We start from the raw sequence: 26,773 nt of genomic DNA on the forward strand, positions 1-26,773 counted from the left end.
GTTTTCTTTAAAACAAAATGGACTATATCCATTGCTCAGACTAAGATAAGCATGCCCCAAGACTCACTAAAATGATGTTTGACTGCAAAAAAAAAAATCCCCTTCCCCACCCAATTTTTTCTGTTGGATTGTGAAAGGAAGGAAGGAAAGATTGACATTCTGCTGAGCAGAGGAGAAAAGCAGATTTTGACATTCCAAAGGGGCTGTTAGAAAAAACAGCAGTTCCAAAATGAAGGAGCCTTCAGAGCAGTGTAAAACAAAATCTAGTTGTCAGAATTCTGCCTCGAGGAGGGTCTGTGGAAAATTCAGAAACTGCTGCTGTATAAACACTGGCTGGAGAGAGCAAAGCAGGGTGCTGGATAACCTGTGATTTTCAGTCCTAGGACTCAGTGTGGAGCAGTGGAGCTCAAAAATAAGATACTTGGAAGGTACCTAAACCAGAGAGTTTCTGCTTTGCCATGAGTGTGTTTGATTAGCCAGAGTAGAGGGAACCTTTTATCCCCTGTATTATCTCCCACAAATTGATGATCTCTTACCTTGTTGTGCAGTGTGAGCTGATCTGCCAGATCCTRTTTAGTGCAGTAAGCCCGGAGATACTCTGATCCCTCTCTGCTCCTCATTTCTGTTGCTAGGTTTGAGTTCTGGGAGGATTTTGAAGAGGATCACGGGAAAGGTAGAGAGAATGGTTACCAGAGCCTTCACAAAGTCCTGGAGCCATTTCTCCTACGCAGAGTGAAGAAGGATGTGGAGAAATCTTTACCAGCCAAAGTGGAGCAGATCCTCCGCGTGGAAATGTCTGCCTTGCAGAAGCAGTATTACAAGTGAGTTCTTTATTAAGTTCATGGCAGTGCTGGTAGAAATGGGCACATCTTTCTGTTGGGAATATGGTTCAGTATCCTGTGTCCTTCCAAATGCAGCATGACAGCCATCTCCTTTAGTATCAGGGACTTCCCAGTAGGAATTTAAGGTTGTATGGCATCTTCCCCTTGTGCTGCCCATCTCCAGGTCACTGGGCTTGTTCTTTTTAAGAGTGATACAATTTATCTGGCCAGCTCTGCAGGATGGGGGCTGTATATTTCTTGGGGGAGTAAAGTTCCTCACAACTAGTGGTGCTGATTAATGTTAAGAAGTAATAATATCAAGAGGAAAAGTAAGATCAGGGTTGTTTTTAGCAAGGAGAAGAAAGCAGTACCATATATAAGAAATGAAGGGAGGCAGAGGTGGCGGGATGGGGATTGATGCCTGAACAAGATGTTCCTGAAGGTTTTTTCCTCCCAGGCTTCAGCCTGCCCACTCTGCACTGTGAAGTGATTTGAGCTTTTTATTTTCCTGCCTACAGGTGGATTTTGACAAGAAACTACAAGGCTCTTTCAAAGGGAACAAGGGGCAGCACATCTGGTTTCCTTAACATCGTGATGGAGTTGAAAAAGTGCTGCAACCACTGCTACCTTATCAAACCTCCTGAGGAAAATGAGAGAGAAAATGGCCTTGAGACCCTCCAGGTGGGCAATGCCTTTGATTACCACTTTTTTCCTTAACTTTCCCCTTCTTGCTGTCCTCCCACCAAAATAAGATCTGGCAAAGCTTAGCTTCTGCTGCTTCTGTCCACTGGAAATAGTCCTCACAGCTGAGCCACTGAACCTCCTGCCCTCCCTTTCCACCACAGGCAGTAYGTTGTGGCCATCTAGAATAGGAGGTGCATGCAGTGTAAGATCTATCTTGGATGATTTATTTTACGTGTGGCTTCTGCTGTGTAAATCCAGATGATTTGATTAGAGAGGTATGGGAGAAGCATGATCCCAAAAGAACTGGATCTCTGCAAGGTTTCTATGTAGTGTGCATATGGGTAAGGTTGGAAAGCATCAGCTGGAATGACTGTTACTTCTTCAGTCTCTGATCAGGAGCAGTGGAAAGCTAATTCTCTTGGACAAACTGCTGACCAGGCTGCGTGAGAGGGGCAACAGAGTGTTGATCTTCTCCCAGATGGTGAGGATGCTGGACATCTTGGCAGAATACCTGACTATCAAACACTACCCTTTTCAGGTGAGAAATGCCAATGGGGAAAACTGTGTGGTTGACTTGCAAGTTCAAGAAAATGTAGTGGGAGCCTGGATAATGGGAGTCACTTGGTTTCCCAGAGGCTGATGGCTGGGATTGCAGGTGGCACTTACTGAAATACACTGGTGGGAACTGGGAAGTTCCTTCATTTCAGTGTGGCACTCAAGGAAGGGAATGTATGAGAGGCAGAAACCAGATGAAAACGTGAGACCCCTCGTTCTGTGTGTGATGCTGCCTCTTGGGCACAGCACTTGTCTCTTTGCAGATGTTTCTCCTTATGTAAAATGGGGATAATATGTCCTTTAAGAGTTATAGATGAAGACTGCTTTTATAACAGCTTGAGTACTGCTGTTGATAAAGTGAGAGTCTAAAGGAGGAGGAGAATCCTGTACCATGGGTTTAAATGTTTATTGGTGGGTATTAATTACTAAAGCACCTTGTGGTTTGGATCCCGCCTACTAGAAACACCTTGTGCCCATGAGCTGTGTAGCTGAGATAACTGATACACACATGCTAAAGGCCTTTGGGCGCAAACATCTCTGCTTCTAAGAGCAGGCTGGTTTGTGCAGAGAGCTCTCAGCACTGGAACTGGCTTCCCCTTGTTGGCTCCCCGACACTCTTCAGGGCATGCTGATATCTGCATCTCCTCTGGTTGGGGTGGCTAATGGGTACTGTGCAGCTTGTTTCCATCTGACTTATGCTGCCTTGCCAGCTTTCTTGCTGTTTCTTTACTTGATGCTAGTGCCTGAAGGTTGCTGTGAGGGTTGCATTTCCAGCAACCAAGAGCTCAGTCAGGGAAGCCTCATCTCTGCAAAACCCTTCCTCCAACAGGCACCTGCTTTGGCCTTGGTCTGTTGATAAACCCTGAGGAGAGGATAGCAAATACAGAGATCCTGGCTGGGAGCCCGTAATGAGAGCTGCAGTGTCACCCACTGTGTGACTATCGCCTGAACATACCTCCCCTCCTGCCCTTGCAACACAGCAGGTTAAAGCAGTGCAGTTATTTTTAATTGGCGGTTATTTTTAATGATTAAATGTTCCAGGCTACAGGCAAGGCAGGAGGCTGTGGGGCTCCCAGAGGTTGGGTGCAACAGTTCCTCAGGGCTCCTTTACCTTCTCTCTTTTATCATTATTGTTGATTTTTCCAGCGCTTGGACGGCTCAATCAAAGGGGAGATCCGAAAGCAGGCGCTGGACCACTTCAACGCCGACGGCTCTGAGGTACAGCAGCTGGGGCTTTCCTGTGTGTGGGCAGCGCCTGCCTCGCCGGGGGTCTGGGTGGGATGCCCAAGCAGTGGGCGTTTATAGCTGAGCTGCAGACTGTGACTGCCAAAAGGGGATTAGTTCAGTCCATTTCTTTTTACAGGACCCCAGATACTTTTAAAGATACAGACGTAGCGGGTTTTGCAACTATCCATATTGCTTATTTAAAATCTCCCACATCCAAAGGACAGGGCTGAAAGTCAGATCTCCAGAAAGCCCCAAAGAGCCTGGGAAGAGTCAGAATTAAGCAATTCTCTCCTCTTAATCTGGGGAATGAGACAGTTGCTTAAAGACTCCTCCGGCTTGAGGCCGKTTTTGGATCTGAAATGGCAGAGGCAAAAGGGAAATTTTAAGTGTGGGCAGGCAGTGGAATCCGGTGTTGGAAAGTCTAGAGGACAAATAGGAGAGGGCATAGAAAGCCTCTCATCTGCACTTGCTTGCTGACTCACAGTGACTGGTGCAGGGCACTTGCTTTACACCACAGTCAGCCCAATCATGATAAATATCCGGCCTTACTCCAAAAGTCTGGACCGGGGGGGACACAGAAGGAGACACAGCTGGGTGCTTCATGGCAGCAGGAAGGGTAACAAATAAAAGTGAAAAAGAGGCAGCGGTGCAGGTGGCAGAGAAAGGGGCAGGTATGCAGGACTGTCCATAGAAACAGCCCTTTCTCCTCTCCTGGAGGCTTCCATGAGGTCTTAGAAGTCCTGGCTCTCTCCTGTTCCCTTGGGCCGTGACTCCAACAGCCTGTGTTTGGAGCTGGTCTCGCCCCCAGCAGTCTTCAGACAACAAAAAGAGCACGTGTTTGGCTCCCGCCGTTGTAGGTGGTGTGCAGCGTGGTCTGACCTTCAGAAGTGACTCCAAGGTGCCCTTGCCCTGTTTGCGTTCCCCTGCCCAGAGCCATGCGCACCAGGAATAGCACACCTTTCATCCCTGTCACCAGCTCCCGCCTGCCAGCACCGCCTCACCTTGTGCCTTGGCTTAAAGACCAGTGGTACTAGGCCTGCCTAAATGAACAGAGTGTGTGGGAAGAAACTCCTTTTTTCTGCATTGTAAAGAAGTACAAGTACAACGTAGCTTCCATCCGTTTCCTTGCATACCTTTGAGGCCACCGTTGCTATTTTATGTCCATAGTTATAAGCTGGTTATCCTGTGTTTTTTCCAGGACTTCTGTTTCTTGCTGTCAACGCGAGCCGGAGGGCTGGGTATTAATCTGGCCTCTGCTGATACTGTTGTTATCTTTGACTCGGACTGGAACCCCCAAAATGATCTTCAGGCTCAGGCCCGGGCTCACCGGATCGGACAAAAGAAGCAGGTGAGAAGAGTTACCTAGGGCTTTTTCTCTATGTCTTTAGCACGTACATTTAGCTTAGCCAGTGTGAAGGCTGCCACCTCACCAGAGCTTCTGTAAACATGGTCTTTTTACCTCCAGTCTTGACTCCAGAGAGTATCCCCCACTCAAGGGAAATTCATTTAAAAGCCAAGAGGCAAAAAATGAGCCCAAAATTGCCAGATGCGAGGGCTTTTTGTTGGCTTTTGGTCCTGGAATTGTTCCAAACCAAGAAGCCAGCCAGAGGAATCGCAGTTCTTTCTTGCCCTGAAAAAATTAGAAAGTAGAACAACCATCTTTACTGGGATTTTATTATATCAGTGAAAAGTTTGGTGCTAGTTTGGATGTAGAGTGATTGTTTCAGAAGATTTTTACTCTATCCTTACACATACTACAAGTTCAGTGTTAACCAGTCTGTCTTTAACTGGTTCCTCTGAGATATAAAGCATGTGCTTGTTTTTATTCTAAAAAGACACATCTGTGCATGAAGAAACCATGTCAGGAGATCAGTCTCCTGGAAAACAACTCGGTGATGTATCGTTGTGTCAGCAGAGCATGTTCAAGTCCAGGAAATAGCTCTGTTCTTTTCTTGCCCTTCAGGTGAATATTTACCGGTTGGTCACAAAGGGAACAGTAGAGGAGGAGATCATTGAGAGGGCCAAGAAGAAAATGGTCCTGGATCACTTGGTAATCCAGCGTATGGACACCACTGGCCGAACTGTTCTGGACAACAACTCTGGGCGATCCAAGTAAGTGACTGCAGCAGAAGGCAGAAGTGTCAGATACAGCAGGTGGCAAAGCCAGCATCATCCTTCTGGTATCTCCCAATATTTATTCAATTGTTGGAGTACAAGGCTAAAAAATAATGGGAGCTTCCACTAATTGGGCTCATGCAACTGTTCATTTGGACACACAGACTAGCGTTAGCCAGAAAATGAGAACTACTCCTGATGCATTATCTATTTTCACTCCATTTCCTCCCAGAGACCATCCTGTCAGTGATGTCACTGAATAGCTGCAGTTTCGCAGTGACCTCAGACTCTCCCCATTTCCCATCAAAAGATGGAGGTTATTGCCTTTACAGTAGTTGTCTGTGCTCAAGCAGGAAAAAGATGAGGGACTGAGTGAAAACTCTCTTTTAGTGCTAGGTAAAAAACTTACTCCTTGTTTTAATTAGGAAAAAACTTTGGTTTTGTGCTGTAGCAAAGCTGGCTTAACAGCTCCAAACTTATTTGCATGATCCCTTCTTCTTGCAGCTCAAATCCTTTCAACAAAGAGGAGCTGACAGCTATTCTGAAGTTTGGAGCTGAAGATCTCTTCAAGGAGCTTGAAGGGGAAGAGTCAGAGCCTCAGGTAGTTTGAAACTGAAATAACATGGCTGTTTGTAGTCCTCAGCAGGTCTGCATGGGGGATTGTCTGTGTTTGCTCCCTCTTTGTACTTGCCCTGTGTATGAAAGAGCAGGTCAGTGAATAGGACACGTGTGAGCCCAGAGAAGCTGAAGGAAGAGAGCTGTGGGCTTTGGGGGGGAGGGGGCAGGCATTGAGAAGAGCCCTCTTGCTGCAGGTTAAATAGTAAATGTCACCAAGAGAGTCCCTTGAACTGATCCCTCTAGGATTCATTAGCTAGTTATAGCATGGCCAGTTGAAAGCTCTTCTCCCTGCCTCCTCTGAACACTGCTTCATCATCCCTTTTTTTGGTTGTTCTCCTRGAGATGCAGGAGTCAGCACAGTTGAAGTTGAATAGGTCACTGTCTCCTGCCTCAGTGCAGTGTTGCTTGATGGTTTATTATTGAGTGCTTTGAATGAACTCTCTTAACGGCCCAAGTAGCAGAGCTTCCCCTGAGGGAAACAATACGCAGTTAATACATCTCACTGTCTGGAAATTATTCCTGCTGCTCAGCCGTGATGTTCCTTTTCTTGTAACCTATCACCCTTATTTATACCCTCTTGTACCACTTGAGATAGTTCATCCCTGCCTTGGTGATGACACTCTGCAGATATTTGCGCTCCTTTACTTAGCTTATATCAGTGTAATGCATATTTAGCTATCATGCCCCACAAGTCCTTTCTTGAAACCTCCTATTTCTTCCTGCACTTGGCGCCCTCCGGCTTTATCATTCTTTCTTTCTGACTGTTAGGAGATGGACATTGATGAGATTTTGCGTCTGGCTGAAACACGAGAGAATGAGGTGTCCACCAGTGCCACCGATGAGCTCCTCTCACAGTTCAAGGTACAGAGCCTTGGTCCATAGTGGGGTGTGGGAACGTGGCAGTCCAGAGCACTCCCCACATCTTGCCACAGAGGTATGGTTGGTGACRGACAGGGCAAATCAGGCCAGATAAGAGGTGATCTGCACAAAGCAGCTTTTTGAGGAGTTATGTCCTTTTGGTAGATATTCGTTTGATTGTAAGTGGTCTTGAAAGCTGTGAATAAAATATGGGCCTTACCAAATTTGGAAACAAAAACAGTAACTTAGAAGGGCTTAGCAGTACTTCTTAAACTGCACGTACTTCCTCAGGAGCTGTTAGCCCAAAGACATGGCAAGGAACCAGGAATGGATTGACACAGAGTTCAATTATAAAGTAATTATGGAAATGTTGGCAAAATTCCTGTGGGGAAGAAGCTGAGGCTTAGCTGACAGCTCTGGGGTATTCCTGCCAGGGAAGAGAATTTCTAAAAGTGTTCTTTTTACTTATAAAAGGTGGCCAACTTTGCAACCATGGAGGAGGAAGAGACAGAGCTGGATGAGAGGTCCCAGAAGGACTGGGATGATATCATTCCAGAGGAGCAGAGGAAGAAGGTGGAGGAAGAAGAAAGGCAGAAAGAATTGGAGGAAATCTACATGCTGCCTAGGATCCGGAGCTCGACTAAAAAGGTAGAGCCCGTTTTGAGGAGCTGACAGGCAGGAGGTGAGAGCTGGCAAAGGCAGTACTCGAGGGAAGCATTCTTGCCATCTAAGTGCTGCTTTCCCTCCTCCAAAATTGGTTCRGAATAAAGCACAGAGGTAGCATGTTGGTCTCTTACTGGCATCGTACATTGGCCTGTGGTCTGTAATGCAGCATAAGGGCACATGTTGGATTTGGCACAACTCATCTTGTGTTAACAGACAAAATAAAGAGAACCTGTAGTGAGCACAGGACCAAATACCCAACTGCATAATGCAGATCTTACTGCAGTTTGTGCTCTCTTATGGCTGTTTCTCTCCTTTGACTCTGTGGCTCCCTGGGCTGTTTTTGCCTAAACCTGGCTCTTGCAGGCAAAAGAGAGAATGTCTTTCCAAGTTCATTTTTTAACTGATATCATCTACCTAAATCCAACAGAAATCAGAATGTGCAAGGAAACTGCCGAAACATGGGACTTTGAAGGGCAGTTCCCTGTTTGTGATAAGCTATGAAAAAACATTAAAGTGAAAACTAGAGAGAAGGAGGATATTTCATATCTSATCATTCCAGATTCACTTCTGGTTTTCAGACATCCCAGATATCAAGGAGCTTAAGCAAATGTGGAACAAAACCATGGAAAATCAGTGTGTTTTGATGTGTCTTATACCTTAGTAAAGCAAAACACGATTGTGAAACTGCTGGCTGGAAGGCTGTAAAGGGAGGATGGCCAACTGCACTGGAGCCTTAGTTGGCCAGAAACTGCAAATGTCTCCAGCCTCTCTGGGTGGGTGACATGGGCCTCTGCATCTTCAGGAAGAGATGCCAAGGTGTTTTACAGAGTCTTAACATCAAATAGTACCAGTGCATGGGAGGRATGGAAAGTGCTGGCAGATTAGCACTCGTTACTTACTGCTGTCTTTCTGGTACATATAGGCTCAGACAAATGACAGCGAATCAGATGCAGAAACTAAGAGAAGGCTTCAGAGATCATCTGGATCAGAAAGCGAGACTGACGATACCGATGATGAGAAGAGGCCAAAGCGCAGGGGGCGCCCACGAAGTGTTAGGAAGGATACTGTGGAAGGATTTACTGATGCTGAAATCAGGAGGTGAGTGCCAAGTGCAGGAGACTGTTCAGAAAACAAATTTAGAAGTCCCATGCAGGTGGAGAAAACCTCAGATTAATCTAGGAGGTGTTCAACTATAAACACATCAGTGGCTTTGGTGAAGCTGGTTCACTGGGACAGCTTCTCTTGTTCAGAGTTAACTGCTTGGGGCCATTTTCTCCCAAAGCATTTTTTCTTGGTGAATTGCTCAGTGAATCTTGCAGGTGTTGTTGAGACCATTTCTAAACAGAGGGGGAGGAGAGGTAATGTTTCTTCTGCACATCTGTATAATTCATTTTGCTACCAGCTGATGACCTTGACATTCAGGTCTGTGCAAAATGAACTGGATTGTCTTTAGTCAGGCTGCAGTGAGACTGGTTCCTTCCTAAAATTAATCCGTGCTGTAACTACCCTTACTGGGCTGAGTGGGTTGAGCTAATTCCATATTATACATGAGAGATCTGAGCTGCCATGAGATACAGAGCTGGAGAAGCCAAGGAGTTTGGCCTGCCTGATATTTTTCTGGCAATAGTCCTGTTGATTYAACTTAAGTGAAAGGCAGGCTCTATCTGGCAATATAACCCCATGAGAAGAAGTGGTCCAGTTGATAGAATAGTAATGTATCCTCTTCTGCACTGTGTCCCTCAAGTCAGTTGGGGGGCAGCATTGTTTTCTTCTCATATCTTCTAATCCCTGAGCCTTTCCCAAAGGTCTTTGTCTTACGKCTCTGCCCAGAGGTTCAGCCAAGGATGGGAAAGGGGGCTGTGTGAGTTTTCCTTGATTCTCTCTTCATCTTTGAGCTGATGTATTTTTAAATAGAAGATTGTCAGACTTCTCACATTGTGGTGGCTGCCCCATATCCAGCCCTTAAACCATAGGGAAGGAAGATGTTGCACTGTGAACTATAACAAACATGTAGGTTATTGTACACTAGCAGAAGGAGGCTGAAATAGCACAAGATGAAAAAAAGAAGGGGAAGAATTAATACTTGATTAAAAATAATCTGTAGTTGAAGCCATTTGGTCTACTCCCAATGTAAGACATTGTTCAGTTGCAACAAAGGTGTCTGACTCTTGCCCTAAAGCTGTGTTTTAGCCATGGCAGTGATTTTCACAATAAAAAATAAGACTTAAAAATAAATACCACTCCTTGCCTGCAAACCTCTGTGACAGATTGCTCTGTGTTTGGCTCTTCTGTGATGGGCTGTTAGACTTACAGCCTGAGTGTTAAAATTACTAATGACATTGATTTAATACTACTTTTCTCCTTGGAAAAATGAAGTTAATAGTTACCAATATGGTGTGAGCCAAGACTTTCTTTCATTTTTTTACACTAAAAATATGACTCTCTTTTCTCACCTGACAGACCTCCAACATTCACAATAATATTGTGTTCTTCTCCAGCAGAAGTCACAAAACTCTTTGTGGGGGTTAATGAATTAAGCTTTCCAGTCCTGAGTGATTCTTAGCTAATCAGTCTGTAATGCCAGGTTGATAACAGGGCAGGCTGTAATTAATATGTTCAAGTGTGTTTGTGATACTGAACCCACTTTTTTACAGCCGTTGCTTTGGTTTTTGTTTTTGTTTTTCACTTAGGTTTATCAAGGCTTATAAGAAGTTTGGACTGCCTCTTGAACGGTAAGTCCCAACGTGGCTCCGGAGGGTTATCACAGGGGATGTTGTGTTTCAAAGCACTGCAGTGCACACACTGCTGTGGGTGTTTGATGCAAACTCCCCAAACAGCACAAAGCTGTTTTCTATCGTACAGTCAGTGAAAGGACCTCTGCCCTGAAAACACAAGTAATGCCCAGGCGGGGCTGGAAAGCGGTAGCCCTTACTGAGGTCTCCGAGCTGAGGCTGCAGTCCCTGCGTAGGTGGTCTGAGAAATGACCTTGTTTTCTCAGCTGGTTGTGCTCTTCTGTTAGGGAACACAAGGCTTGGGCATGGGCTTTGGCATGACTAGTTTCAGTCAAGCTAGAAGGACAGCGGATGTTAGCTTTTGACCATTATTAAATGGAGTTAATACAGAACTGGGAAGGCATAAAGGAACACTGGGCAGTTGGAGCGAGAGCCACTTGCTCCCAAGACAGACAGTTTACACCTTTGCTTTAACAGCAGAAAATCCAAAGGGTTGGATCTGTTGTGCTACCCCTACACTGTACTGCAGTTGTTAGGCCACAGAACAAACTAAAACTGTCTTGTTTCCTGCCCTCACTCCAGTCACGCAGGCTTCTTACGTTCGTACGTATACTGCATGTCCGCAGCTCAGGCTGGTGGCTGAGTGCAGTAAAAGTGCAGCTGGGGCTTACACATCCCTGCAAGTCTGTGACAGGCAATGCTGGGGCTTTCTGAGAAGCACTGCAAAGCCACGCAGCAGTGCTGTAAAAGGAGGTGGAACACAGTGTCTGCCTGTCCACTGCGCAAGAAGTGCACACTTTGCCCTGTATTAAGAGGCTGTGCTGTCCCAGGTTTTCTTTACCTGCAGTCTTGGAGTCCGCACTTGAGCATGGTCTTGTATCCATGCAGAGTAGGTACCCGGGGAGTTTGGGTGCGAGTGAATTCTGCCCACAGCAGGCAATGAGGTGGAGAGCTGTGGTTCAGCACAGTATGCAGTGTGCAGTGCAGAACTGATTATTAAAAGCTATGAAATGATTGCTCAGGGAGTGTCTGGGCAGAGATGTGGTATATCAAGTACAAAACTTCCAATTCTTTTTTCCCCTGGCCCAGGCTGGAATGTATTGCCCGGGATGCCGAGTTGGTGGATAAGTCTGTAGCTGATTTGAAACGGTTAGGGGAACTCATCCACAACAGCTGTGTGTCAGCAATGCAAGAATACGAGGAGCAGCTGAAAGAAAATCCAGGTGAAGGTAAGCAAGAGTTGTGTGCTGCTGTTATAATGCTTCTGGGAGTGTTCCATAGAGCTGGTGAGACCATTCGCGTGCTGGACGGGGTGACATGCCACATGGCAACTTAAAGCCAAAGAACAAGCACACGCTTAAACCATCCCCTCTCTGCCAGATAGCTATCACCAACAGAGAGAAACCCTCAAGTCTTCTGCTCAAACGGGAGAGTGCCATCTCGGTGCATTAGTGTCTGCCAAACATGAGTTTTCTAGGGGAGAGGCTGAAGCCACCAGCTTGTTTAATGCCACAAGGCAACCAGAACATATTTTAACTGCTTCTGGGACTGGGAATCAAACAGGTGCTCTGTACTCCGTGGTAGAGCAGGGTCCACAATTAACAGTCCTCTGAGCTGTTGTTGTCAGCTACTCTATATACGACTGCTTTGTGCTGTAGGTTTCTAGGAAGCAGCATGGTTTGGAGATGTAGAGGTCTGCACTGGATTTCCAGCTGCGTCTCTGCCTGTTGTAGCTGAACAAAATTACTGAAGCAACAGCTCCAGTGTACTTAGATGTATTTTTATGAAAATGATCCTGGGAGTGTTCAGACTGCAGAACTAAACAACTTAGTGAAAGATAACTCACTTTTTGGACCCACCTTAGCAGACAGGCTTATATTTACATAAGAGATAAGAGATTATGGGCAAGGTGTTGATCTCTGCATCTCTAGACTTTTTCCCAGAGACCCTTCGTTCTGTAAGAGTGCTCTAAGTTGGCATGCTTGTTGTTGAACAGGGAAAGGACCTGGGAAAAGAAGAGGTCCTACTATCAAGATTTCTGGTGTCCAAGTCAATGTGAAATCCATCATCCAGCACGAAGAGGAGTTTGAAATGCTTCATAAATCCATCCCCACAGACCCAGAGGAAAGGAAGAAGTGAGTTTGCATGGCTAAGCAGGCAATGCAGAAAGAGGCTCAGGGAATCTGGATTTTGTGGTGGAAAGGGACTAGCCTAGATATGTGGATTTGCTTTACCCCCCGGAGCATTAAAAGTAGCTCATGTTTGAAATGCCTTCAGGTACCGCCTGACGTGCCGTGTCAAAGCTGCCCATTTTGATGTAGACTGGGGAGTGGAGGAGGATTCTCGCTTGTTAGTGGGAATTTACGAGCATGGTTATGGAAACTGGGAGCTAATTAAAACAGATCCGGAATTGAAGTTATCTGATAAGGTAGGTTGCTTTGCATGTTGCTTGCATTGGGTCCATGACAGTGTTCATAGAGAACATGTTTCATTTGTCCCAGAACCAGATGTTTATGTTTGTAATACTCCAAAAATAATAATAAATAGTAACGAGGAAAACAGTGACCTCTGTGGAATGCTGCATGCTTGATGGAAAGCAGAGTTATGTTATTTGATTGGCAGTAAATTTTCTCTGAATAGTACCATATGAACCACGCTGAAATGATACAGGAGGAAAATGGTAATGCTGACATATGTGGTTACGTGCACAGTACAGAGGGTGCATGGCATAATCATGACTTGATGTTTCCTTGAGCATCTCACAAGAACTTGAGTTTGAATCTCTGTGTGAAAAGAATTTTTCACAGATTTGACACTGCTTATGTCACGATTGGTCTGTGTTAACTCTGAGGGTATAGTTACATGAATGTTTGGCTAGGGCAGCAAAGCCAGCTGGAAAGCCTCCATTTAGTTCCTCTGTCCCTCAGCCGTTCCCATAAGAACTGTTTATGGGGGCCATGTTGAAGTGATCCAGGTTAAAAATAAGCTACCAGCTGTTGTGTCAGCACAGTGGAAGGACAGTGGACTTGCAGCATAGGTTGGGGAACATCGTGGCTCTTTAAAAATCAGCTTTGCTGCCGACACACTGCATTCCCATGACATCCCCTCTAGTGTTTTTAGAAAAGATCGGACTGTGGCTGAGAGCCTTCCGACATGAAATTCAGAAAGGCCTTTTACAATGGAAACAGTTGCCTGAGACACACCACCAAGTTTCCAATAAAGTATGAAGGTACCCGTAGGTGACAAGCTGAGAAACCCTTCACAGAATGGCAGCCTTGCAGCCTTGTTTTCCGATAAACGTTCTCTGGCTGTATCATTACTGTAGCAATGTCTCAGACTACCAGAGGAGACCAGCCTGCTGTGACAAGGCTGTCAAACAAATCTGGTATGTCAAGATGGAGAGTGAACTCAGTTTTGCAATGCRAGCTCCCAATATTTAGCAATTTTTTTTTTCTTTTTGCATGCTTACTAGAAGCCATGGGGTCCTTTCACTTCTACAAAAGCCCAAGGGTAGGGATCCTTGCAGTTGCTAGGAGCTTTCCTTATGGCTAAGACAAGCAGAGTCTCTGTGGGATCTCCTCAGGCCTGGAAGAAATGCTTAAGCCTTCCTGTTTCCCCAGAAGGTGCAGCATCTCCAGCCCTTTGCTGGCCTGGAAGGACTGCTGTTAATGTGTATCTCCTCCTGTTGAGGTTTGATAGGTGCATGTAGGTGTATTTTTTTTTTTTCTTTATCAAAGATCCTACCTGTTGAGACAGATAAGAAACCTCAGGGAAAGCAGCTCCAGACCCGGGTTGATTATCTACTGAAACTGCTGAAGAAAGATCTGGACAAGAAAGAAAACATGAAAGATGGGGAAGAGGTGAGGACATGGCTACTTGATTCTGGGGATTTCAGGATGAGTGGTTGGTTGATGGTGGRAGGTGGGACAGGCTGTATTCGCAGCTCATTGAATAACTTCTGCATGAAAGACTATGGATTTGTCTGTTGTCTGATCACACTGTGATACTGAAKTGATAATTGGTAGAGGACAGATAATCACTACACTAATTGATGGAATTCAGCGTTACTCTCTAATCTTAAATTAAATTTTCTGCTTTGACACTCAGAAACTAAGACTGTGCGAGCTCAGTGTGCTTTATGTACAAACCACTGCGGGAAAACAGGGGATGGTCGTGCCTGTTTATCAAGCTATTTTTGAGCAGTGGCTACCACCGCAATTTTAAAAAGGTTTTAAAAAATGATGGAATAAACAAAGCTGGGTGCTGACTACTCTCTCAATCCCCAACAAGGGGMACTTCGAGCTCTAGAGACAGGGCATAACTTGACCTGGAATGTATTTTTGAATATATTCTATCTTCTGTTTCTCCCACTTGGAAGTTGCCCCATTATGYGTTCTGTTAAATATCCATGAAATACCTGGTGACAGTGGGAATCRGGTAGCTTTCTGCCCTGTCACCTCAGTGTCGTCATTTTGTATGCACCAGTTTGTAAATGTTTGGGATATTCCCTTGGCCCCTCATATCTCACAGGCAGGTCCTCTTTCTGGCTGAAATTTGATAATCTAATTTCATGTGTGACCCACTAGGCTTCCCTGGGGCTCTTCAGGCTTCCTGCCACCCTGCAGGACCTGCAGCTGTTCATGAAGTGTTGATGAGATGGGGTACATCTCCAGGAAGCAGCTACAGCTCTTTGCTTGCTCTGACTTGTTCTGTGTTTTCTTCAGGGCAAGCTGAAGAAGAGGAAACCACGGGTAAAGAAAGAGAACAAGGCTCCCAAAGTCAAAGATGAGCATGGGAACGAACTCTCCTCTCCTCGGCATTCAGACAACCAGTCAGAAGAGGGTGAAGTCAAGGTGAGTAGACTTGGTGGATAGCGACTTTGGGGGGTTTCTTTGGGCTACGTTGTTGCTACAGAAACTCAGCTTGAAAAGCATCTGTTGCAAATGCCCTGCAGATTCAGGAGGAGCTACAGAGTACATTCCCACAAGAGCTYGGCAAACTCACAGGAGCATATATTCAGCTGTTGGGCTGAGAGGGACCTTCTTCACCCACTCTTTTGAGTTAGCGCCTTAAATGTTTTTGGTGGATCCTAGAATAGCCACACACATCTGTATATTGGCTTGGAGAAAAGATTGTCTTAGGGTAAAGTCTTTTGGCCTTATAAAGGAGAGAAAGAATTGTTTCCCTCTCCTTTTCAGTACGTCRGCCAGTGGTGAAGCTGGAGTTTACCAAGGTCATGCTGTTGCTTAGAAAAGCTTCTCTCTCTGAGTGGTTTGGCTTATAGACTAAGGCTTTTTGTTCATGCTCTGATCAGTATCTACCTTACGGGTAGTTACTGAGCATTCTCCAGTGCAGCTGGAATAGGAAAGCAGTGCTTATCTGGAGTTTGCCAGTTAGTTAYGGATTGGGGCTGCTCTAATTTTTATGCCCTTCTGTTAAGGGTTGGGTGGATGGGCTTGCTGTCTGATCAATAGGTGTGCAGACAAATTTGGATGGACCTCAAAAATCATCTGCTTTTCATGGATGCAAGTTTTATGGGAGAAGGTGTATGTGAGGAGAGAGACTCCAACTTTGTGCTGTGACTGCTTTTCTAGGAGGATGGCTTGGAAAAGAGCCCAGTGAAAAAGAAACAGAAGAAGAAAGAGAACAAAGAGAACAAGGAAAAACAGACAACCACTAAGAAAGAAAAGGAAAGTGATAAAGAGAAAAAGAAGACAAAAGACAAGAAAGAAAAGGTATGTGATATTCTCATAAGTAGTCTGAGACATAGGAAAGTCTCTGATCAGAGGGGCAAGCCAGGAGACTTGTGATTTATTAAAGGCCCTGTGAGAAGAGGCAGCAGTGAAGCACTATGGGGTGAGGTATTATCCCTTTTCCAGGTCTCTAGAATTTCTTAGTGTGAAGAAAAGGCAATGTGTCTTAAAGCTTGTGGAATGAGAGAAGAGAGGATTAGGAGATTTATCAGACTGCCTTTAAAATACAGCTGTCCCTGTGGCAGTAATATGACAGAATAGCTGATATTAAGGAAGAAAGGGAGAAGAGCCTGGAGTGCTCAGTTCAAAGTGATGTTCAGCTGTGATTCATTATGGAGTTGGCAGCTGCTTGTCTGTGTTCCCCTCTAATTTAAATTCACCTAGAATAACCCAACTACCTAAACTATTCGGACTATGAGTTGTCATTGTGGCCATTGAGGACTCAGCAGAATGAATGTTTCAACACCAGTACTATGTTATGGACTAAAATGCCCCTTGAATTTTGGGTACAGTTGCCCTTAGGCTGGGTTCAAACTGGGAGAGAGGCAGAAGGCTCTATAATAATTACCTGAAGTACCTGTCCAAAGAACAGGTATATACTGTATGCCCAGTGCRTTTTGACATTGAGGTCAGAAGTACAAACCAAGCTTTATTTCATATGTAGGGGAAAGATTGCTTTCCAATGATTTTTGCCCTGACTCTAAAGGACTTTGACCATAGATAAGTCATATAGGTCAAAATTTACACTTATCAGGCCATGATTTGAGGTTGCTTTCCAGAGGGTCTGAAGACTAGTGATGTCACATGCAGTTGCAGGTGCTCTGAGTGCTGTCCTTTGCAAGGGACATATATTCTTTAGCCTAAATCCTCTTCCAAGTCCTCAAAGTTGTTTTTTCTCTGTGTAAGTACAAGAATCATATTAATGTCCAAAATGTTGGCTCTGACTTCTCTGTGTTCCCTCGGGGATGACATAAAGCTAAACAGAGGCATTACAGCAAAACAGTTTGAGATCTTGGGAGGAAAGCTGCAGAAGCAGTGCCCAGGATTTAACAACTGCCAGTAACAATAGTGTGAAGGTTATTGGATCACTTGGTATCCTGTAGTCTGGCTCATCCTGTGATGCGTATAATTTGTCCTTTTAAAGCCTAAAGGTGGTGAAACCAAATCTGGAAGTAAAGGGAAGAGATCTCAAGGTCCCGTCCACATTACAGCAGGGAGTGAACCGATCCCCATTGGAGAAGATGAGGATGATGATCTGGACCAAGAAACATTCAGCATAGTGAGTATTTCCCTGGGGAGGCAGGGAGATAGTAGCAGAGAACCCCAGCAAGGTAGCCAGAGTTTACTTGCACATTATTCGAGGCCATGTGTAAGTGCACAGCACTAATCCATGCATCCCCTTCTGGCAGGGAGAGAGCCCTTCCTAGTGCCCTGCTGTGATTCCCTCTGGCCAGTCAAAGATCATCACAAAAAAACCCTACACAAGAGTTGCTCACCAGACTCCTCTGTGTCAACCAGCTGGCTACTGTCAATGGCACCTCAACTGGAAAAAATATCAAAGCTCTTCCAGCCCCTAATTTCACAAATCAATTGCACTGTTAAAGGGTTTGAATAACTCTCTTCAAAATTTTGCCTTGCGTTAGAGCACACATTCATCCCCTCCCTCTGCCRGGGATGCAGGGGAGGGCAGCATGCCAACACAACATGCTGAAGGGCTCTCTGCCTTGAGCTGATAATTTCCTACTGCTCATTTGACAACCCTGTGTTAAAGATGACCCTGTACCCTTTTGTGGGAGTCTCTCTCCCACAGCAGCCATGGAGCTACTGGGACCATGCTAGGCAAGGGAACACAGGAGGATTCCTGAGGGTGACCTTGTATGGCTGTAGTTGTTATGGAGTTGTAAGAACTTCCCTAGCTGTGTAAATGCTCCTGCAACAAACATTTCTGCACGGCTTGTTGTGAAAATAGCCTTTTAGTAGAAGTTGTCACGATAGACTCTTCTCAGCCTGACTTGCAGAGGGAAGGACAGAAGGCTCAATCTCGTCAGTTTTAAAAAACAGTACTGTAATTTGAAATTTAGGACCTACATGTTCTGTGTTATCTCTGTCTGCTTTTTTTCTTTAATTTTCCCTCTGGGGCGTATGAAAGACCTAGTCAGGCAGTAGACACGTCTGATTTACTGTCTGTGTGAAGTGTTGATGCACATAGAAAAAGATGGTGCTTTCATCTCATGTCTCCCAGTTTCAGTAAAAGCAGTAGATTAAAACAAACACAGGTTTGGATGGACAGGGAGGTTATTGAGTGACCACTCATTCAGCTGGGGCTGTTCAGCATGTAAATGCTCAGTTACGCTTCCCTGCCTGCTATGGCAAGCAGGCTGTGTGCGTTTACTATTTGTGAAGCAAATCATTCACCTCTAAAAAGAGGGCAGGGGAGATGGGGAGACTCTCATCTCTTCTGAGTTTTATGTACCATGTCTAACAAATTGCTGTTTTCACAGCTGATTTCTCCTTGCCTAGCAGTCAGATAAAGCTAATACCTCGTGCTAATGAGCTTTTTCAAGCTCTGTCTGGTTAATAAGAGAACAGAGTGTAGAGCCCTTTGCCARATGAATCACCTTCTGCTCTCTGTTGCTTGTTCAAGTGCAAGGAAAGGATGAGACCGGTGAAGAAAGCATTGAAGCAACTAGATAAGCCTGATAAGGGACTGACGGTTCAAGAACAGCTGGAGCACACACGCAACTGCCTCCTAAAAATTGGGGACCGCATCTCTGAGTGCCTTAAAGCTTACACTGACCAGGATCATATCAAGCTATGGAGAAGGTGAGGGATTATTTTGTTTTCTTTGACTGGTTTGTGATATTTTAAAATTGTACTCAAAGGCTGCTGGGTTTTATGTGGTAAGTGTSCTATTTTGCTCTTATTAACATGTTCTTGTGCAAGTAGTGTTGCACTCCCTAGCCCACTCAATCCTTGACCAGTCTCAGACAAGGGCTTTGTCTGCATCAGCATGTTGTGCTGATTTCGCTTAAATTCATTTCAATTAGTTTAGTTYAACCAGCGCAAAACCCTTTATTTTACTCTGATAAGCTCGGTTCAAAAGATCCTGGAACATCCTCTCCTGAACTGGAAGGAGAAAGTTTTCCACTGAGGGTAGAACTGATTTGATGTTGGTTGGAAAGCAGGCCTTTAAATGGTTCAGCCCCTGTGTAGACAAAGTACTGGGCACTTCTGCGTGTTCAGAGCTGGGAAGAGATCTCTGAACCATGGACTAGCCATTGGCATGATCCTGCACATCGTGCGGGARAGCAAGCGGAGATGGGAAGCTGAAAGCTGCCCTGCTTAGTGATTAGACAAAGTAAGAAAACGTGTCAGTGGTGAAGAGGCTATTGGATTTTAAGTCTTCCCAGTGTAACAATCAAAGGTTGAGTTAGCTGCAGGCCCTTTCTCTTTAGCATGCTGTTGTTTTTTTATCTTGACAGTTTCCCATATGGGATGAAGGGGGTCCATCTCCTCCACTCTCCTCTTTACAGCCCCTACTGTTTTGCAAGCACTTAGGAGTCGTCATAGTGTAAAGCCTCAGAATGTTTTAGAGAAAAGGCAACTTTCTAGTTGAGCTGCCAAACTGTACATAAGAGTCCTGGGCTTGATTCTCAGCTCGGTCAGAGACTGACTGTGAGACCTTATGTACTGTTTCTRTCCGTTGGTTCCAGTCAGTAAAGTATAGGGGATAATTTCCTTTTTCCCRTCCTTGGTCTTATCTGTATGGTCTGAGCATTTCAGGGCTGGGACTCTCTTGTGCTCTGTGTTGGAATGGGAGGGACCTCTGGGTAGGAATCTAACCATGGGAAGTTCTGCTTCCGCCCAAGGAGTGGCAACACAGTGGTTTGGGTAGGTACAGCTAGGTCATCTGCTGGAGGAACTTTACCAAYTGTTTTTAGAAGACCAGTGAGGAAGATGGCAGTTAAAATGCTCATTTAGCAATTAACAGAAAATGTTAATGTCCTTCCAGGAACCTATGGATATTTGTGTCAAAGTTCACAGAATTTGATGCCAGAAAACTGCACAAACTCTACAAGATGGCTCATAAGAAAAGATCGCAGGAAGAGGAGGTGAGATGTGATGCATGTTCCCTTAGTGAGGTAGAAATCATGAACAGCAGAGTTTTTTCTGCTCTTCTCTGCCCTATCTTTGCTGGTGGGATCTGTGTTATTGCAGTTGCTCCTTGCTCTGGTCCCAAAAGGACTCTGTGAATTTGACAACCTACTTGTAAAGACCTATTTTCCCCTGAAAAGTTCATTAGCACTGCTCTGACCCTATGCTTTGCAGGGCAGATTTTAATGCTCTCTTTAAAACTTGTTACACTTGAAATGTCAATACCTACCGTCTCTTTATCATGGGTTTTCTTTATTGTCATTGGCACACTGTAATTGTCTTAAAATCCAAACAACCCTGGTTGTTTTTACCTCTTCTTTTAYGTGGAATTTCTCCTCTCTCACCTAAAGACACTGGTCACCTTTGTTAYTTTGCCCTGGCTATTTTGACCAAGAAAAAGCATTGCTTGGTGTGACACATCATGTTGAGYTGACCACGAGAGTGAAAAGGCTGGGGGTGCTGCCCTGTAGAGATAGGATATAGAGGTAGACCTGTGGGGGCAAAATTCTGCTTGTCCTCCCCTACACACTTGCACCATGGCCATTGGTTTCACACTTGGGCAGAGTTAATTCACAAAACTTTCATGAAGAAGCAGGTGGCCCACAGTGCAGGGAATGTCCAGACAAATCCAGAGCCTGAGAGACRAGGCCATTGCTCACATAGTCTGAATCTTTTGCTGGAAAAGCGGTCGAGCTGTAACCCTCTCCCTTGCRCCTAGCAGGAGCAGAAGAAGAAGGAGGACATGTCTGGCATGAAGAAGCCSTTCCGCCCAGAGCCATCAGGCTCCAGCCGCGATTCTGTGATGTCTCAGTCTCACGTGCCTCACAATCCTCATTCCCAGAAGCTCCACATGCCCCCTTCCCATGCCCAGCAGCAAATGCACGGGCACCCGCGTGACAACTACGGCCATCCCAACAAGAGACATTTCAGCAACACAGGTGAGTCCTGCACTGGGAAACTGGAGAAAACTATCCCTCCTAACCTAATGGCTGTTTGCTTCTGGACACAAATCTTCCAGGACTTGGGTCTGGTCAGGTTTAAAAACATAGGTCTCTTGTTGGAGAGGATGGAGTATAACAAGATAATGGGACAGAACATGTATTTTCACTTTACTTATTGCTGGACTGGAAAACATGATGATGCAGCGATGAAAGAGTATAAGAACAGGACAGAAAAAGATTGGCTAGAATAATGATAAAGAAATTGAAAGAATAAAATTGGGTCCACATAGTTAAGGGAGGAGAAAGCTAAAGGGACGCAGTAATAGTCGTGAAATTTGTAAAAGGTGCTGCAGACAGGRAGATGGTAAACTGCTCTTATTTCTTTGAGAGTTCAGCAAAGAAGTAACGGACTTAAATGAAGTACAAAAGACTGTCATCTGCTTTCCTCATTGCAGACCGAGGAGACTGGCAGAGGGATCGAAAGTTCAACTATGGCGGCAACAGCAACCAGGTGTGGGGTGGGGAGCGGCATCACCAGTATGAACAGCACTGGTACAAAGACCACCACTATGGGGATCGGCGATCTCGCGGAGAGCCCCATCGAAGCTCTGGGAACTACAGACCAAATAACCTCTCCCGCAAGAGGCCCTATGAACAGTACAACAGTGACCGAGACCACAGAGGCCACCGAGATTATTATGACAGGTAATTCTTCGTTTATCTCAAAAAGCCTGGGAGGAGTTTGCAGCAATGCCCCCAGCCACAGTGGACAGGCTTTCCTTGGGGCAGGCAGGTGGCAGAGGGAGATAGGCTGTGGATTCAGCATTGGGAGTTTGAGTCTCAGCCCAGAGTCACACAGCGAAAAACAAAAGTTCATTTGTTGTGTGAGGCCAACATAAGCAGCCCAGGGGTGCAGGAACTGGCCTGTCTTAGCCATGTTAGGCTAGTGGCCTGCCTGATCTTAGACCCTTTGACCCTTGTGAGTAGCAGTTCAGTGATACGTAGGATTATTGGTAGTAACGGTACCATTTGGGCTTGCCATTAAAGGCAAGGTCAGCTGAGTTTGCTTGCTGAGCTGAGTTTGTTCTTTTGGGCTGTCATTGACTGTCACTGGGCAAGGCTTTCATTTTGCTGTAGCATCTCATTGTTTCAGGCTTGGGCTGCAGCAAGATCCCATGTCCTTCTGGTAGATCTCAGCTAGGTGATGATGTTCTCCTTTCCTTGCAGTCCCAGCCAGGCACCATGACTTCGTGTTCCCTCCTTTGTGCTGTATGCCAGCTACTCTGCTGGAAGGCACTTATGCATGCCACCCAGCAATGGATAAAGTGGTATGCAAGCAGCTAGATTAGCCTGATAGAGAGGTAAACAGGGAGGTTTGGTTTACTAGTAGTTTGTCAGCCTTTTCTAAGGCTATGAACTTGCTTAACTGCATTGTCCAGGGACAGAAATAGCCATCCTTTGCTCCCTCGGAACGGGAAGGACTATATGAGCACTACGGGGAACCGATCTCCATTCGTTCATTTTCTCTCTCCAGGCACCATCATGATTCCAAGCGTCGACGATCCGATGAGTTCAGGCCTCAGAATTACCACCAGCCGGATTTCCGACGGATGTCTGATCACAGGCCACCCATGGGATACCATGGCCAAGGACCTTCGGACCATTACCGGTCCTTCCACACAGACAAATCGGGAGACTATAAACAGCCTCTCCCTCCACCTCACCCTGCAGTGTCGGACCCTCGCTCGCCCCCATCTCAGAAATCCCCTCAYGATTCCAAGTCACCCCTCGATCACCGGTCACCCCTGGATAGGTCGTTAGAACAGAAAAATAATCCAGATTATAACTGGAATGTACGGAAAACATAAAGTGACCAAGAGGGGGAAGTGTACGTCCGAAATATTTGGTCTGATGCAACAGCGACTGGTTTCTCAAACCAGTAATCAGAAACTCTGAACATGCTGCTATCATCTTGGCGGGTCAAGGAGGATTTTGGGGGAGCAGGTGGAGGAGGGTTCTCCCTAGCTCTCAGTTCTGGTCTGGATTCCGGTTTCATTTCCCCCCTTCTCCAGTTGAACGTTGGAACCAGGCTTGCTGCCTGCTGGGAGGAACGGGTGACATCCTTTGCTTTGGTTTTGTTTTCCCTGGTCTGATGGACCCGAGTGAATTTTTCCCAGCCGCAGAGTTTCCCCAGAACAAAGAAGGCGGATTGATGCTGCTTAGATTGTGCAGATGGCTGTATGCCTGCTCTGACTTGATGTTACGTGACAGATGCTGCTTTGGAATTGGGGATAAACTGGTTGGGCTGGGCTTTGCATGTAACCAGCACAGGGCAATGGGAGGATATTTCCAAGGAGAGACAGGAGAGTCCTTCAAGAGACAAGCTTTTCCTGTTACAGGGTTTGGCTGAAAGGGGGGCTCAACATCTCTGCAGAGTGACTCCAAAGGAGTTGGACCCATGCTGGTGACAATCCATTGCTTTCCTGGCCACATTAGCATTTCTCATGTCTTTATCCATTTCAAGAAACTGGCTCTGCTTTGAGTGCCATTGCGTCCCCTGCAACAGAAGAGGTGCAGGGAGTCCTCCACCCACCTCCAGGGCTGGAACTGGGTGAATCTTGGCTCCAGGGGGCTTGAGATAGGTGAAGAAGAGACAGGCTTCCTTAGTCAAGGCTTAGCTCACTTCTAAGCAGTAGGAAAGGAACTGGGGTGAGAACAGTATTTCCCAGTGGATAAGGCTCAGGAATTCATAACAAAACTCCTCTCCTGACACTGGCAGCTTGGATGGTCCAGGAACTAATACAGACCATGCTGGCTGGAAGCAGCAAGGTACCAGGGCAAAAGATGGCTCTAGGCATTTGGGGATCCTGATGCTCCTAACCTCCCTGCCACTGAAATGCCCCAGTCTTTGTGCAAGCCATTTCTCTCTGTACTTCACAAAACAGTGATCACAAACCTTTACTGCAACCTAAGGGAGGGTAGAGCAGAGTTAAATAGGAATCCAGTGGACTGATCACTGTCCAGTGAATGGTTACCTCCCTGCCACCGTTTCAGCAAGCAGCAGTAACTCTGAGTTGGTAAAGGTAGCTGCACTGAAAGATCTGACTCTCTAAACTGGAAATGTGCCTGAGGGCCTAACACCTAAGTGAAGAGAGGGAGAGGGAGGAGTTCAGGACTCTTGGTACTTAAAAATTCCTGGAGCAAATGTCTTAGGAACCCAGTACAGGCAGAGGGAGAAGAATGGTTTGCAGTCCAGCTGAATGGACTTCAGAGCAAATATTCATCCAAGTATTAGAATCACAGTATATTATGAAGAATAATGTCCAGCCTAGAGACTGTAATACGGTGATAGTGGTTACAGCACCGATTGCTGTCCAGAAGTAGACTGGGTGATTTTTTAGGCTGTAGCTCTTCATTAATAAAGTCATATCCCTGGAGACTAAAAAGCAGCCGGGCTGCTCAGAGCATGGTGTCTGGGGATGCGTCTCATCTCCTGGAGCTCAGTATTAAAGATCAGGCTGGTTCCACACTGCTCCTTTTGGTAGGGGGCAAATGTTGGGCCTCCTTCAAAGATGCCAGTATATGACCCTAATAAGCTGTGATGTCCTTTCCCTGAAAGACAGAGAGGAGATGGGTGTTCAGGGCTGGCTTGCCTGTCTTGCAGCTGTTGTGCCTACTGCAGCTAGTACTTTGGAAGGCCGCACACAAATCAACACTAATAACCCCTGCGTCTCCCATCTGCTTGGTGCTGAAGGAGTTACGTTCCTTGAAATCCCTTGTGATCATGGTATGCTCACTCCATTCTGAGCCGACTGGTTTAACTGGGCACATGTCCCATTAAACCCTTCAAGAGAGCATCCATGATTTGCTGCACAACGGAGCAGTTGCACGATTGCCCATCATTGTGCCACAAGAAGACCTACGCCTGGCTGCATGTTTGCATTTTGCTCTCTCTAGCTGGGGTTTGCTTAACCCCCTGCTGTGATACTCATATGTCCCATCAATGAGAATTTTGACAAGCAGGAGGCCTCTTGGGGCCAATCTCAAGGTAGATGTAGAGAGACATCAAATCATGGCTCTGGGAGGCAAGGAAGTGTTCTGCTCCCTTTTTTTTCTTTTTTTTTCTTCTTTTCTGAGCTTTCCACCAAACTTACCAGAAGCAGGGCAGTTTTGCTTCTGTAGAGGTGAAAGCATGCAGGCAGCAGTGCACTGCCCTGAAAAAGTGTTATACATGCATTTGTGCAGTAGTAGGAGAAGGCAAGTCTTCCATGGTCTCCACTGGAGTTGAAGGGTGATAGGAGGAGTTGAGATAATGAGTTTCCGCTGTGTTTTTCACTAAGGTGTGTTGACAGGCACACCTGCTGCGGTGTTCAACAAAGAGGTCCTTTCTTTTCAGCGGTATTAGCTTTTAATGTGAACATGGAAGAAACCTCCTCACCCAGAGGGGCAAAGAGGAATTGCTCTTTTCATTCACATTCACAAAGCGGTGCTATCGTGATGGAAAGTTTGTGCCATACAGTTGCAGCAAAAGGCAATACTGGCCAGACCAGTGTTATGGTTGGTGCAGGAAGACYTTGAACCCCAGCAAGAGGTATTTTCTATGTCTAGATTTGAGGGGTTCTACTTATCCTGGGTTCCAGGCATGAAATTGTTTGGGGCTTCCTTCTAGAAACCAGGGCAACACCAAAAGCTTTATCCATATCCGGTGAAGAGCTGCCCCTGCTGTCACGTTAGCTTGATACTAACCAGTCACATAGTTCTGTTCTCTCATGGTGAGCGGATCTTCACTGGGTTTGGCCTTAACCTGGAAAACTAGACAGGGGAGAAAGAGTCCTTCCCAAGCACACACCTGTGTTTTATGTCCCCTCAAAATAGGGACCATAACCAGATGTAGTCACTTGGATGTGAATGGGATTGGAGGGAACAGATCCACAGCTATAACCTTCACTACAGTGTTTGTGGCAACATCTGGTACAGCTGTTCTTTCCAAACCAGCTGCAGGATTCCTCTAGCCTCTTTGCAGGAAAAGTTGCAAGTAGCAACTTTCTGGGGGKKKKTTTGTTTTGTTTTGTTTAAAAAAATTTTTTTTTCAGCTTAGCCCTTTTGGAAATGGTGTAAAGTTATGAATTCACATGATGGAAGTCCTGCAGACTAAAAGCTGCTGCAGACAGGCGATGTGATGCCCAATTGAAGTGGATGCTTAACAGCTCTTTGAAGTCCTTATGAACAGTTTAAGTGATCCACACAAAAGTACTATTCTGCTTTCACCCATTTCCTCCTGACCTCCACCTCCCCACCGGGGAGAGAAGGACTCTTACTGTAAAATTGTGGACTTTTAAACCTGTTGACTAAAAACAGTAATTAATATTAATTTATATTTGTGAAAAAATGCCACTGTCCTAGTGATTTCTGATGTAAATATGTTGTTTATATAGTATGTATTAAATTTTCCTACATTGTAAAACTGCTGTACTTTTGATTCTTGTATATTAAAAAGTGTTACTGAGATTTTCAGAACCTCGCCAGCTTGATGTGCCTGGTGGTGTCCTATAGCCCTTTGATAAGCTGCAGCCAGGTTGGAAACTCGGTGCATGTATTGTAACCACAGAGTGAGTGCTTAAAACTGGAGATGTCATGGGATCTCAGGA

General features: G+C 45.6%; 1 protein-coding gene across 7 annotated transcripts in view; it reads left to right on the forward strand.

Annotated features, from left to right (window-relative positions):
* Nucleotides 1-26,589, forward strand: part of CHD2 (chromodomain helicase DNA binding protein 2) — a 63,904-nt gene extending 37,315 nt beyond the window's left edge. For 5 of the 7 annotated variants that reach the window (XM_026074518.1, XM_026074527.1, XM_026074543.1 and 2 more), the window contains 23 exons: nucleotides 633-821; nucleotides 1,340-1,502; nucleotides 1,891-2,043; nucleotides 3,207-3,278; nucleotides 4,486-4,635; nucleotides 5,251-5,399; nucleotides 5,907-6,003; nucleotides 6,789-6,881; nucleotides 7,353-7,526; nucleotides 8,467-8,642; nucleotides 10,235-10,276; nucleotides 11,366-11,505; nucleotides 12,273-12,411; nucleotides 12,554-12,704; nucleotides 14,014-14,136; nucleotides 15,001-15,129; nucleotides 15,871-16,011; nucleotides 17,174-17,308; nucleotides 18,674-18,852; nucleotides 20,042-20,141; nucleotides 20,906-21,122; nucleotides 21,581-21,830; nucleotides 22,660-26,589. In XM_026074518.1, coding sequence (XP_025930303.1) covers nucleotides 633-821; nucleotides 1,340-1,502; nucleotides 1,891-2,043; nucleotides 3,207-3,278; nucleotides 4,486-4,635; nucleotides 5,251-5,399; nucleotides 5,907-6,003; nucleotides 6,789-6,881; nucleotides 7,353-7,526; nucleotides 8,467-8,642; nucleotides 10,235-10,276; nucleotides 11,366-11,505; nucleotides 12,273-12,411; nucleotides 12,554-12,704; nucleotides 14,014-14,136; nucleotides 15,001-15,129; nucleotides 15,871-16,011; nucleotides 17,174-17,308; nucleotides 18,674-18,852; nucleotides 20,042-20,141; nucleotides 20,906-21,122; nucleotides 21,581-21,830; nucleotides 22,660-22,993 — 3,496 coding nt within the window. In that variant the 3' untranslated portion in view covers nucleotides 22,994-26,589. Of the gene's footprint in view, nucleotides 1-632; nucleotides 822-1,339; nucleotides 1,503-1,890; nucleotides 2,044-3,206; nucleotides 3,279-4,485; nucleotides 4,636-5,250; nucleotides 5,400-5,906; nucleotides 6,004-6,788; nucleotides 6,882-7,352; nucleotides 7,527-8,466; nucleotides 8,643-10,234; nucleotides 10,277-11,365; nucleotides 11,506-12,272; nucleotides 12,412-12,553; nucleotides 12,705-14,013; nucleotides 14,137-15,000; nucleotides 15,130-15,870; nucleotides 16,012-17,173; nucleotides 17,309-18,673; nucleotides 18,853-20,041; nucleotides 20,142-20,905; nucleotides 21,123-21,580; nucleotides 21,831-22,659 lie in introns of those variants that run through there. The other 2 variants (XR_003254941.1, XR_003254946.1) reach the window with 2 other exon arrangements.
* The last annotated feature ends 184 nt before the right edge of the window (nucleotides 26,590-26,773 follow it).

Source organism: Apteryx rowi, unplaced genomic scaffold, assembly GCF_003343035.1.
Source record: "Apteryx rowi isolate R43461 unplaced genomic scaffold, aptRow1 scaffold_11, whole genome shotgun sequence".
NCBI lineage: Eukaryota > Metazoa > Chordata > Aves > Apterygiformes > Apterygidae > Apteryx > Apteryx rowi.